This window comes from Lytechinus variegatus, chromosome 3, assembly GCF_018143015.1.
Source record: "Lytechinus variegatus isolate NC3 chromosome 3, Lvar_3.0, whole genome shotgun sequence".
NCBI lineage: Eukaryota > Metazoa > Echinodermata > Echinoidea > Temnopleuroida > Toxopneustidae > Lytechinus > Lytechinus variegatus.
Genome location: NC_054742.1, coordinates 44854169 through 44868498, shown reverse-complemented (window position 1 = coordinate 44868498; position 14330 = coordinate 44854169). Strand labels below are relative to the sequence as shown.

Genomic DNA, 14330 nt, shown 5'->3' with positions numbered 1-14330 from the left:
ATTTTTGTGGCAATTCTCTCAAATATCAATATCTACATGTATTGTAATGATTACGTATGGCTTATTGAAATGTTGCCTGTAATGCAACTTTGTGCGTCCTCATAAAATCGGTCTTTCTCGCAACGTTTGGCAATCACTTCAATCATGGTCATCTTCACTATTGTAACACCATCTTGATTTCAATCACATCGCATCATTTTCTTTACATGCCTTCACCCTCAACTTTTTTTTTCTGCACATCATATTTTATGACATCAATATAACAGGTGATCATCAACATCGATCTCGGCGCGCTTCTAGATATAGAAATGTGATATTAGAAGAGATCGGCTGGGACATCTCGGCCAAACATCATCATGGCTACTACCATCCCAGTATCTCCATAAATGTCACCTTCCAAACATCAAGGGCGGGCGATAACATCAAAGGACGAGGTGAGTTGGCTGTCTGGACGCCTGATTCCTTTTTGGAAAAAACACAGCATCCCACAGTATGTTAAAGATTCAGACAATTAAATCTGAACATTTCAATAGTTTTACATCGTCCACTATGTGACCATACTGTGAACACTCACACTGACGAGGTGTTCACAGTGTGATCTCCATATTGTTAATTAATTTCAACTTTGTGAACCACATTTTTTCATAGTCCACTATGTGAACACACTGTGGACATCCACACAGTCGAGGTTCCACGGTGTGAAAAAAAACACATTTTTGCATAGTTCACTATTTGAACACACTGTGGACACCCAAACTGTCGAGGTGTCCACAGTATGAAAATCATACCTTTACATAGTCCACTAGTTGAACACACTGTGATCACCCACACTGTCGAGGTGTCTACAGTATGAAAATTACATCCTAGCATAGTCCACTAATTGAACACACTGTAGACATCCGCACTGTCGATGTTCCAGAGTATGAAAATCACATCTTTACATTGTCCACTATTTGAACACACTGTGGACATCCACAGTATTGAGGTGTCCACAGTATGAAAGTCACATCTATACATATAGTCCACCATTTGAACACACTGTGGACACACAAACTGACGAGGTGTTCACAGTGTGATCTCCATATTGTTAATTAATTTTAACATTGTGAAACACATTTTTTCATAGTCCACTATGTGAACACACTGTGGACATCCACACTGTCGAAGTTCCACGGTGTGACAAAATCACATTTTTGCATAGTTCACTATTTGAACACACTGTGGACACCCAAACCGTCGAGGTGTCCACAGTATGAAAATCATACCTTTACATAGTCCACTAGTTGAACACACTGTGATCACCCACACTGTCGAGGTGTCCACAGTATGAAAATTACATCCTTGCATAGTCCACTATTTGAACACACTGTAGCCATCCGCACTGTCGATGTTCCACAGTATGAAATCACATCTTTACATTGTTGACTATTTGAACACACTGTGGACATCCACAGTATTGAGGTGTCCACAGTATGAAAGTCACATCTATACATAGTCCACCATTTGAACACACTGTGGACACCCACACTGCCGAGGTTTCCACAGTATGAAAATTACATCTTTACATATTAGAACACACTGTGGACACCCAAAGTGTCAAGGTGTCCACAGTATGAAAATCATATCTTTACATAGTCCATTAGTTGAACACACTGTGATTACCCACACTGTCGAGGTATCCACAGTATGAAAATTACATATTTGCATAGTCCACTATTGGAATACACTGTGGACACCCAAAGTGTCGAGGTGTCTACAGTATGAAAATCACATTTTTGCATAGTCCACTATTTGAATACACTGTGGACATCCACTCTCTCGACGTATGAAATTATCATTCATAAATTATATTTACAGCTAAGAATATATGAACAACCTCGGAAATTGGGACAAAACCAGAATTGCAGACAAGCCTGCAGAAAATTTTCAACGAAAAAACAACAAATCAAATAACACTTTTTCCCTTTCCTATATCTGAAAGGATTTAAGAAAAGAGGAATGAGTTAATAAATTCTACTCAGGACTTTTTCTGTACTGAGTGATCAAAAAGAAAAAAAATCGTAAATTTGATGCAATGACACGGCGTTTACCCTCCATGCGCGGTTCCGCAAAATGCTTTTTTTTTTTGGGGGGGGGGGGGATAAGGAAAATAACCTACTGTCGGCAGCATTGGGATGGGAGACATACTCACTCTGCAGGTGGGATTATAAGACTCTCTCCCCGACCCCGTCAATAAAATTAGGTCAAATAATCGAATCATGTGACAGAGCGTAGCGACCGAGCGAAACAAAACATAATTCCCAACCTTTTAAGTAACTTTTTTATCATTCATTTAATCTGCAACATCCAGGGCCTACAAATTTTGTTTCACAGTAAAGGGGACAAGACTTTAATAGGTCTGTGTTCTTCTCGTCTCCAGGCTTGCAATTATTATTAATAGCCTACTCGATCGAGTTAGTCTAGCTAACGGGAGAAATGCTTATTTTCGAGAGCAAAACTTTATTGTTGAAGATCTTTGACCATATTATATGCGTTAATATGTGAAGATGATTTCGATTTACTTAACTTTCTCCACTATTGGAATGAAACATAATTGAGTCCCCACTGGGTGTGTGTGTGTGTTTGCGTGTACAGGCTAATTTGTTCGTCTGGGGGAGGGGTGACTTTTCAGAGCTTAAACCGGCCCTCCCAAATATTTTACCTCAAAAGGAAACAAAAATGTCTATAGGCCTTCACATATTCTCACACACGCACACGGCCCACACTCACCCACACGTTTATTTCTCCCGTTTCTCATCCTTTCCCTCCTTTTTAAAAATTGGTTTTCGTACACATACCAATTATGACTACAACAATTTGATGTAGGCCTACGATGAAATAAAGATCCTTAAATACACAGCTACATGACACACACCCTCAAACACAAACACACCCACACGTTCGCTGTTACAGACTTACAGGTGTGTTTTTTTACGAAAGCCTGAAAGTGCTCAGTGGCGAGATAATTTATCCTGCAAAGTCGACATAAAACCGTTAATATCAATTTGCCGAGAAACGAACCGGTACTTTATATAACTTTTGAAAAGTTTTATATCAACATGCGAGATAGGTTTGACGACGTTTTGTATGTCGAGATTTAAATTTATATCCATAGCGTGCGCGCACGTGGCCGGCCGCAGAGCGCCTTGATTCGTCAACCATCCATTGATATGGTGCTTTTACGCGCTGTGGATATACTCCTTGTTCTAATCTCGCCAATTATGTCGACTTGTCGAGATAACGTATCTTTCCACGTATACATACTTTTGATGAGTCAACTTGGCTCGCTAAGTCGACAAGTGGACATATGGCACTTCTGTTATATGCATGTAGAATTGACATTTAATTTACGGTTTCCTAGGTCTCTGGAAGATTGGTCTGTTTCGAAGTCTATATCGAGATGGGTTTGGTGATCGGGCTGGGCCGTACGTTTATCAACTTCTTAGCGATGAGGAGGCTTCAATGGGAGTCCGTACTGGAAGACCATATCATTTTACAAATCTCCAAACAGTGTATGATTTGAATGAGGTTAGTGTCTTTATCGAATATAAAGAAACGACGAAAAGGCCAGTTTGTTTAACTTAGGAGAACGATTATTTTAAACGCGTACGGTATTAAGTCGATCGAGATGCGTTCAATGGAGGAACCAATAGCAAGTGCTCACTGCTACGTACTGTACAATTTTTTTTTCACAATTTAATGCTTTGTTTTTCACGCTATTAATATTAGGTTTTCATCTATTTGAGCTAATTTTATTTCTGACTCGAGTCTCAACAAATGAAAGAAATGAACCAAAGTAATAACTTGATTTTGAAATGTCAGCATCGGTCATTACTTTAAAATTTAGGCTTAATTCATAGATTTGCACGGTTGGTATTATGATAATCATAGGCGGCGGAAGTGGGGGGGGGACATGTCCCCCTAAATTTTTTGTTGATAACTTTTTTTCAGGTGGACCCCCCCTAAATTTTTTCGCTTCCGCCGCCAATGTTGATTATCCCTATGAATTACAGGTCTTAAGATTTAAGTGAAATTTTATTTGGGATTTATGAACTTCATCCCTCATGTTGTATCAAGTACAACAAGATTTTGAATTTTCAACTGTTGAAGTCACTATTTTTTTACTATCAGCAAAGTGAATATGATTCCAGGTCACTGGTATGGACAAAGGTCATTGTATTTTCAGGTCAATGAATGTTCTTTTGAAGAATTGATATTTTGTACATTATAGGCCTTGCATCCATTTAAAAAATTGTATTCAGATAACACTTGTACCAACTATCACAGCTGCAGCAAAGTTTGAATTATTTGTTATCAAGTGGAAATCAGTGATTTAAATTTGTGAGTCCCAATTGAAAGGCTGTGCATGGGAACAAATCAGTATCAATTCATTTTATTTTTTATTTTTTGACTTACCTAGTGAAATATAAATAATTTCAAAGAATAAAGAGGCTCGTTTATTTTCTAAAATTTTGTATTATAATCCTCCTCTTGCTCTCTTCCAAATATCTGAACTCAAATGAGTGTGTTGCTTATGTAGCATAAACTCAGTAGAGACAAATTTGTATGTTGCTTTTTACATGTATTTTTATAAATAAATGTATATATTTATTCATAATGATAGTGTAATTCAAATCTTGGATTTTTAAAAAAACACACAAATTAATAAGAAATAATTATTATTTGACCTTTCTCATTGTCAAACTCATGGTTGGGGGAGGGGTTCAATTGAACACCTTTTCAATGATATATTTCTGAATAATATTTTTTATAGTTGGTTACAATATAGCTCAAAAATGCATATCATATGTGTGCTTCATATAGTTTTTTTTTATATAATGGAATATTATGGGCTATATACTGCTTCAAATGCGGTGAAAAAAATTATTAGAAATATCGTTAGAAAGGACTTAATACAGTATGATAAATGCAATCCAAATGAAAAATGATACAGTATTGAATTTGATTGATTTTTATCATTGTGAAAAATGTAGTCTTGGCGATAAAAACCATTAGTGGTTTAAGATAGATGATAATTATATAAGAAAATGAAATCTAAATTATGAAATTCATTCATGTGACTTAATTTCAGTTACTATTGAAATTAAATTGAAAGTGCTTTTAATTATTGGTCATGACTACATTTTTCAAAATAACAAATATGTAGCATCTTTAATTTGAACACAGATAGGTCTCCATTAGTATACCCTGTAATTTGACCTAGGTAAAAAAATGACTAAGGAGATAGCTTACACATAGATTTATTTGATGTGAAAACTGCTTTAGCATCGGTAATTTTTGCAAGTTGGTGCTTCTAAGGGTATTTATACAGAATTAGTCATCTAAATTATTGAATGATCATCTTTACAGGTAGGGTGCGATGTCGAATTCCATCATCTGTGTATGGAGTTCACACAAGGTGATAGCCCAAGTCCATGGTACAATCTCACTATTGTATCCATAACTGGAAGTGCAGTACTATGTACTGAGATACCCTGTTTCGGCCGAACCGGTCCAGGTAAGCCATTGTCATTATCAATAATGGTAGAATAAAAACAGAATTTAGGTTTATGAGGTTTTGTTATAATTTATTGAATTTTATTCATATCACGCCATACCTGTAACCTGCCCCTAAATGAGAGTGCAATTTAAGCAAAAATAATAGGCCTGCACCAGCTTTAACCAATTTGCTATTAAAATTACTATAGGCCTACATTGATTTGTAATCAGCGGATAGGGGGATTGGCTGGTATGTATTGGCAGTGACACGAGGTACAGCAGTACCCTAATCAAACCTCTTTGTTTTCTTTATACATAGGGGTGGATAGAAGATGTCGCCTCCCTTGTCCGGAAGATGAACCTGTTTGTGGAAATGACGGAATCACCTATCCCAGTTCATGTGAGGTTGACAACTTGATCAGATGTCTGTCACGGGATGTAACAATAGCTTACTACGGGGAATGTCGAATAGGTCAGTTGCAAATGAAATCTCTTGCCATTTAGTATTTCAGGGTTATTTGCACTATCGTCCACGTAATGTACATATATACTAAATCATATTTTCTATGAAATATGGTTTTGAATTGTTTTATAACCTCAGTACATATACTAACAAATTGTTTCATGAGCGCATTCTCCCACCTGTTGTACAATGGTGTCCTCACAAGGTTTGTTATAATATAGGCCTATCAGAACCTAAATGTGCTTGCCTTCATAATATCTGGAGATTTTAACCATCAATTGGTGGATGAGGGGAGGTGTTCCACCTGGTCCCCAGTGTTGTGCTACTTTAGGCTGTCCTTAGGGACAATTATGTGGTCTGATCCTTAGCCAGTTCATGCTTGGTATTTGCTTACTTAATGTAAGTGTTACACCGTACAAGACAATTCATTTTGCCAAACAATGATTTCTACCTGTTTTCTACTAAGAAATAGACCAAGGTCTTAATTCCCTTATGAATTTCTCTCTCATCTTAGGAGTTATCATGGAGAGTATGTTTTGGTCTGCCAGTGTTGTAGACAATGAACCTGGTGAACTGACTGAACTGGAAATGGAAGCGTTCCTCTTTGCCAACGAGTCCAGTGAGAGTGTGGCTGGAACAAATCTATGGCGTATGGGAGTATTTGGCAGCATGAATGTCGATGGAACTGGACCGAAGTTTGGTTATGTACCACAGGTAAGATACTGCATTTCCTTGTGTTGTATTCTGCTGTCATGATTAATGTCTAATGTACATGTTGCAGCCTATTTTGCAGTGGCTTTTTGGTGGGTGAAATTTTGCATTCATGTTCAATTTTTTCCACCTACAATAAATTAAATGATTCAACGAAGCAAGGATGTATGTTTAATGAAGTTATCAATGAAGTACTGCAGGAATTTACATGACGAAAACCTCCATTTGAGAACACTATACCCCAATATCCCTCAATCAATTCTCTTCTCCAAGTACGACAAACCCACCGCCCCAAGCATAGACCTATCCATGCCCCAAGCAAGCAATAATATTTAAGTATCAAAACACCTGTTTCTTGACCTCGGTCCGAAGATAACACACAGCCCGAGCGCGGTCCCTGCAAAGCATGCTGTCATTTATTTACTTACTTTCCTTATTTCAAGGTCGATTTTCTTCGTTCGAAATTTAAAATGGACTAACATTGGATTTCTGAATACAATATGCCTTTGAAAACGTGATGAAAAATCGAATACAATAATTTCATTCCGAAGGTCCTACTACAGGCAGAGAAGACAACGGGATTACCTGGCCAAGAAGGGTTTATCGGGGCTCGGAAATGTTATTGAGATTTCAAATGAAAATTGGGGTCTAGAACCGCAGTTTGCAATCCAAACGGGGGTTTGACGTAATGATAATTTTGATAAAAATTTGCAACATAGAGCCCAATTCTTTTCCCCAACATTGTGAAGAAATATAATTTTGTTTTTCATGAACCCATGTTTGAAAAGTGTTCACTATTTGGAAGCCTATGGTAATTATTATAGATAATAACAGAGTTTGGAAGGAATTAGCCTGCTAAGGTCACAGTATAGTTTGAAACAATTTTAGTTCATCAAAAAGACTCCACCTGTAGAGTATTGGAGGCAAAGAGATGATCAATTTCAACTGTTTGACTAGAAGAACAAGAAAGCCTGTTTTGTATGAGTACAGAAAGCTGGACTACAGGTTGATCTTCAAAGTAGAAAGAACCAGATATCAAGACTAGCATTGATAACCCTCATGTGTAAGGCAAGGGCCATCTAGTCATAATTTTACAAGACTACTTGAAAATCATTTATATCCCTCAACCTATATGAATCTCCTCTGAATGTAAGTGGCCACTGTCAGTGTCAAGATGAGTACATTTGCTGATGCTTCAAGCTTGAAAAATACAAGTAATGCTTTCTACAGTAAATTAACAGCTTTCTGAAAAGGGTGTACAACCTTAAAGGTATTTGAGTACGTGGAGGTCTCACCATTTGAAATAATTGGCTTTGTCTGTGATAAAGTACAGATGAAAATTGTCTGAAATAATATAAAGAAAATTAGAGAGAAAATTTAAAATTGAATATGAACAAATATGTCGGAAGCTCTTAAAGCAACTGGAATGTGAAAGGTTTCTCTTTCTTTCTTGCAGATTCTTGATGAGACTGCTGCAAGTCAGGTATTAGTTTCTGGCCTCCCACTTCCAATCAGAGCCCGGTTCCATTTTGATGTGGCAACAATCGGCTGTAATGAATTTGATTTTATGTGCATGGAGTTTACTCGTGACAATGCTGCCGAACCATTCTTCCCATTCCAGACCAATAGTGGAAAGGACACCTTCACAAGTTGTCGAGTCGCGCCATGTGATCCTTTAGGTAGATGATTTAAGATGTTTTGCCATAATTTCAATTTTTGTATCCTTGTTGATTGTGCTTGTGCAGTATGTTTGAAAGTAACGATATTTGGGGAGCTTTAATTTGATGAGTGATAGCTGGAGAGAATGAACTTGGAGTACAATGAAAATGCGACCTTGCGACCACTGATCCAGCCAACCTATAGACACTCTGGTATTGCTTTATTTTGCCTTCCATCTCTATGCAATGCTTTCCAAGTAATGTTATGAAAAGTTTAAATAAGCATTCATGTTTTTCATGCGCAAAGGGTCTATTAGTGTAGATTTGCATTGTTCTCTGAGCTACTGTCTTCTAAGCGACTGTCTTACATAAAAAAAATATCTCCTACGAAACAAGACTTGAACTTTCTGACACACAGTATACACCAATAACCAGGTTTGCCCATCATAATCTTAGACCCAAGACCAGAATGCATATTTAATTGGGTTGTTTAATCTTTTTATTTTTCTCAGATCAATTGTCAGAAAATGATCTGTGTTGTATTTTTATGTCACTATACTGCAGGTACATGGTACTGTCACATTATCTATTGTAATTATTTTAATGATTAATTTATTTAACCACAAAGATCCAACAGTATTTATTAATGACATCCCAGAACTTTGATTCATAAATGTCAGTTCCATGATTTGAAGTATTGAAAACATATTTATTTCATTTTCCACCAGCCAGCTTAAATCGTATGGCAGTTGGACCAGTGACTTGGGGTATAACAGTAGCAACCTTCCGTCGGAGTGCACCCAGTGATATCGTATTGGACGTGCTGGTCCAAATCACTCCTGACAGCGAGTTAATTCAAGGGAATGGGCTTTGGCGGATAGGATTATTTGGTAGTCCTTTGGCCAATGGAAGTTCTTCTGAGAGGTTTAACTACGTCCGACAGCTCCTTGACCCAGCTCTTGCATCCTTACCTATTACACCTGGCCAAAAAATTAACTTTCCTGCTCTTCCTGCTCAATTCAAAATCATTGAACTGGGTTGCTCCAGGTACAAGTACATCTGTCTAGAGATTGCCAAAGGTGATGAACCACAGCCAGACTTTGTCTTTCACAATGACCAACAGAAGCCTCTCATCTTCTGCAAATCTGTGTCTTGTCCTGGTAAGCCATCTTAATAGAAACCCTGTTTGAAAATGCAAAGAGAATAAAAGATAAGACTGATGTTGACATACATGTACATGTACAACTTCTCATATGTCAACTCTGTGAAATAACATAACTCGCCAAGTTGACTTACAATTTTTTAGATATCGACTTAGTGAGGAAATGTATCTGGTCATATTGACATACAACTTTTCATATATATTTTTGCAAGGTAATGTACCTCGCATTGACTGGCAACTTTTCATATGTCAATGTGGTTGATGACACTTGAAAGCTTCCGTACATCAGGTCACAGGAAGGCTATCTCAAATTATTTAATGTCTGCCATCTAAACTAACCAAAGCAAGTGGAAAAGAATTTAGCACTATAAGTCGCTTCCATATTTCAAATAAATTATGAAGAAATTAACATTAAAATGTCTGGAATTCGAACTTAAACTGGATGTATATTGAAATTGCTTTTAATATCCTGAAATTATCATCATAAGCCAAATTCTTCTTGTAGTTTTGTTGTTGTTCATTTGGGGTTGTTTTGAAGGTTAATTTACCTGTAATTGTTGGATTGCCATTCTTAATTTCATTTTCTTATATTATTTTGCGGTAAAAGCACAGTAAGCAAATTATTGATCTCCTAAAACATATTCAAAGTTGAATAGTATGTATTTTGGTTTCCTCAACTCTGTTCCGTATATCCCACATGTGATGATGCTCCCATTCTATCACCAAATAAAATGTTTCTCTACCACTGAATATAGTCCAAATTCAAGTTTTAAACACAATAAAGTTTACATATTTAGAATGCCTACTTTATTTTTTTTCTCTAAAAAAATCTGGCATAGCTGCACTGGTTGTGAATTCACAAGACTTTCTGTTACACTCCACTTCAAGTTTGATAATGATAAATGGAAATACACACTGATGGAACAGAAGGCCGGTCAGGTTTAATCAAATTAAATTTAATTAAAGTCAAGTTCCTCTGGTAATGTTTGCTTTCACAAAGTGCGTTACTATTGATGGGGTTTATCTTTTTTATACAGCTTAATGTACTCCTGTGCCTTACCTGTATCTTTCAGGTTGGTACACTAATTCCATTGATCATTAAACAAGCTGGATGTTTCTTGCCTGAACAGATCTTGGAGATTTTCCTGGTCAAATCCTAATTGTTCAAAGATGGATACATGTACATGGTATCATGGTGATTAAGCATACACCCATATGACCCCATGCTGAATGCATTCTTATGGCTATAAGATCAATGTAATTCATCATTGCAGGTCCCCCCAAACCTGTTGTGCGGCTGCTTAGTCTTGACTGGAATTTAGGCCTTATCACGCATCGCATTGGTAGCCCAAGCAATGTCAGCATCATCGTTTCGATCGCTACTTCAGAAAGATCTTCACCTGTCAATGGTACTGACCTGTGGAAACTTGGATTCTTTACAAGCGGTGATGCTAATGGAGTGGGTGGCAGGAGAGGCCAGTACAAAGAACAGATCCTAAGCCAAGCAGATTCTTCACATCCCATCATTCCCGGGGTATCCACCTATACCCTTTCTCTACTGTGCTTAATTAAGAATTTAAAGTAAAAATAACTTTTTAGTTTCAAGGTATGACTGTTACTGCCTCAGCAATCTAAAATATACACTCTGAATACACTGTCTAAATAGCTTTGTTTTGAATGGTGGCTATATCCAAACTGCCTCAAAATGATACTTTGTACTACATTTTTACCAATGGTGATTGTTTTTATTGCATAGCTGATTAGCTATGATAGTTTCTTTTGAGGATCTGACCACATGATGAAGAGATAATGCCGTCAATGGTGTATGCGCCTGCCTCCATTTACTGAAAATTTTGAAAATCCTGTAACCATCTTCAGAATGCACTTTCAGCTTTATAGAATTGCATGTTAATCAGATCTAGATTCTTGGTTAATCAGAAACATTCTGTAAATAATGCTTCTTTTTTTTCAGATGCCACTGAACTTTGTTGATGTTCTCACTTCAATTGACATAACTGGTATGGGATGTGCAGGGTCCAACTTCAGTTACACCTGCATTTCTTTTGCGAAGGGAGATGCCGCAGACCCAGACTTTGACTTACCATTACGTAATGATGAAGCTGTTTCCTGCAAGAGAATTGCTTGCCAAGGTCAGTTTATTTAGTCACCCATCTAAGACAAACTAGGCTCACATCATTCAACAAGTGGCTCTTTCATAACAAATCATGTATATTTATTAAAAAAGAGTAAATAAGTCTCATGATATTTTATAAGGTCTACAATGATTTACTAACAAGTGAGTATATAATTCATTTCTTCATTTTCATGTCATACATTGATATTTTGATGCATTTTCTTCTAATCCCGATGCACATATCATGCTAACGACAAAGATTTCCTTACAGTGTGGCGAATCTGCGATTGCTTCTAGGTTGGTAAGTGAGATTTACCACAAAGATCATCCTTCTCTTACCTGATGCTTGTTGTACTGTCAATGTAATCCTTGTTCTGTTTGTGTCTTTTATGTAAATGTCTGTACGCATATCTCCAGCAAACCTTTGTTAAAATAAAGTCTTTCCTTGTCAACCTACCCCTCTTGTCTGTTTTCCAGTTGTGTTCAGTTTGTTTGATGAGATGGGAGAGGTGAATGCACATGTGTGAGTGGGTAATGTGTGTTTGCTAGGTATGTATGTTGGCGTTATGGTGTAAATGAAGTAGTTGATCTTGGAGTGAATGTTGGAGTTTAGAAAGCTGTAATTTGTAATTTTCTGTGGCTAACTTACTGATTTCATTCCTCACAGGGAAAAATGCAATATAGACTTATGCTACCTTGTTAACTGAAATGATCTCTGTTCTTCCACAACCTACTATCCCACTGCCCCCACCCCCTCTAATTCATCAAAAATATAGCTGCACAATCTCAAAGGTCGGCCATATTTCAGGCAACATCGGTGACCTGGGAGTATTTGGATGACAGCTCTGCAATAAAAGTGAGGATGAGGCTGATCCCAGATACCGGTCATGAAACAATCTCTGGAAGAAATCTTTGGGAAATGGGTGTATACGCCTCGGATCCACCTGAGAACAGAAACCCGACGAAATACGGATATGTTGAAAACATACTTGATGGACGTGTTATGGGTACGACAAGCTAGTGAGTAATTTCCAATGATCTTTTGTGTTCATTAAAAAAAATCAAGATACAGTTCTTTAGTAATGTCAGTGTTTTCATTAATGTCAGTTCTTGCCTCGCCTGCATAGTAAAGCAAGACCATAGGCACAGCTTTTCCAACACTAAACTGAACTTGACTGTGATTGGGTATCAACATGCCGTGGTCATTTATGTCAATAATTAAATTACCTAACTGTTATGCTAGTTCACTGATATATCTTGTTTCCCAAATAAAGTATACACATTATTCACGCACCCTCATGTGCCACCTCCCTGCCCATGCACGGAGGTTGCGGCATTTCGGTTTCATTGATCATCGATCCCGAAAGCATTCAAGTCTCCATGTGGGAACTGAGCCCTGCCAGAGATAGAATTGTTTGGGTCATCCTGCAATCATATACTTCAGATGTTTTGCTCACCGATAAGCCTAAGGATCGAGTCAGAGGCTTGGGCTGTGGACACCTCTTATCATTGGGGAGCCCAAGGGGTTATTGCCTTTCCCCTGTCCCCCTGCACCCTCAAGTCTTGCAGGAGATGAAGGAGGATCAAGCCTGGGTCCTTATGGTAGCATCCAGATGGCAGAGGAGGCCCTGTTTTCCTCTACCCCTCACCTTAATTAATAAGCAGGTAGCCCCTTCCTCTTCCTCTTAAATATCCACCATCAGAGGTTATTGTGATCGGCCATCGCCACAATCCACACAGGCATTCCGATGGCTCGGCTGTCACAATCTGAATCTCTTGACCAGACTATCACCTATACTTTTTCCATAAACATTCTTCCGAATTGAAGCTAGCTCCTTGGTGTCTGTCAAAGGTGCTTGAGACTTTGGCTTCGAACTGTTATCGGATTTGGCACTCCATCACGTGACTGTTAAGACAGTTTACCTTAACGCTGTTGCTTTGTGCCAGAGGCAGATTTTCCTCTATGCCCTGTGCACCACGCACAAGCACATCAGATGGGAGATATGTGCAGTGTCTGCCTTATCTCTATACATATCGCTACATGCGAAGAATCAGACAGCATCTTTGGGCTCAGATGAAATTTGGGGTCCCTTATACAACTTTTTCTCAATCAAGGTGAAAAGTCTGGTGCACTATATGTGCCCTCATGTGATATTTGGATACAACTGAAAACCACAGCAAGTCTGAGCAGCTTCACAAACCTTCACTGCGATTCGGGCGATTCTTTCTCTTGGTGCATTGTCAAAATGATCCATGCTGCGGGCTCAAACATGCACATTTTGGGTGATAAACCCAATGTCCATGTTACCAGATGGATTGATACATCATGGGCACTGTTTCAGGGCATCATGCTTGATGAAATTTTATGGCCACTCTTTGTCATTCTGCCAATTCCTATATATATATCTACCTAAAAGTAATCTCCTCAGGCACGGTTTGCCTCCTCTGCATGGAAGGTACTTGGAACCTCTGTTTCTCTTTCTTATTAGTGCCTAATTCCTTCCTTTTTCAGACAAGCCTCTTTAGGATTTATTCCATGCTGGTATAGCCTAATGGGTAGACACATCTATCAGAAAGATCTTACTATTTATGTGAAAATTTGATGCATCTTCTGGGCTAGCCCCCCCCCATCTGACAAAGCAACATGTTCTGACCTCTTCAGTA

General features: G+C 38.0%; 1 protein-coding gene across 1 annotated transcript in view; it reads left to right on the top strand.

Moving 5' to 3' along the window:
• The window catches only part of LOC121412036, a 69644-nt gene that overhangs the window by 23763 nt on the left and 31551 nt on the right, over positions 1 to 14330 (top strand). Inside the window, exons 3-12 of the mRNA XM_041604947.1 lie at positions 267 to 434; positions 3401 to 3567; positions 5410 to 5557; positions 5858 to 6010; positions 6516 to 6715; positions 8169 to 8391; positions 9099 to 9530; positions 10807 to 11066; positions 11505 to 11682; positions 12443 to 12686. Of these exons, the coding sequence (XP_041460881.1) occupies positions 267 to 434; positions 3401 to 3567; positions 5410 to 5557; positions 5858 to 6010; positions 6516 to 6715; positions 8169 to 8391; positions 9099 to 9530; positions 10807 to 11066; positions 11505 to 11682; positions 12443 to 12686 (2173 nt within the window). The remainder of the gene's footprint in view (positions 1 to 266; positions 435 to 3400; positions 3568 to 5409; positions 5558 to 5857; positions 6011 to 6515; positions 6716 to 8168; positions 8392 to 9098; positions 9531 to 10806; positions 11067 to 11504; positions 11683 to 12442; positions 12687 to 14330) is intronic.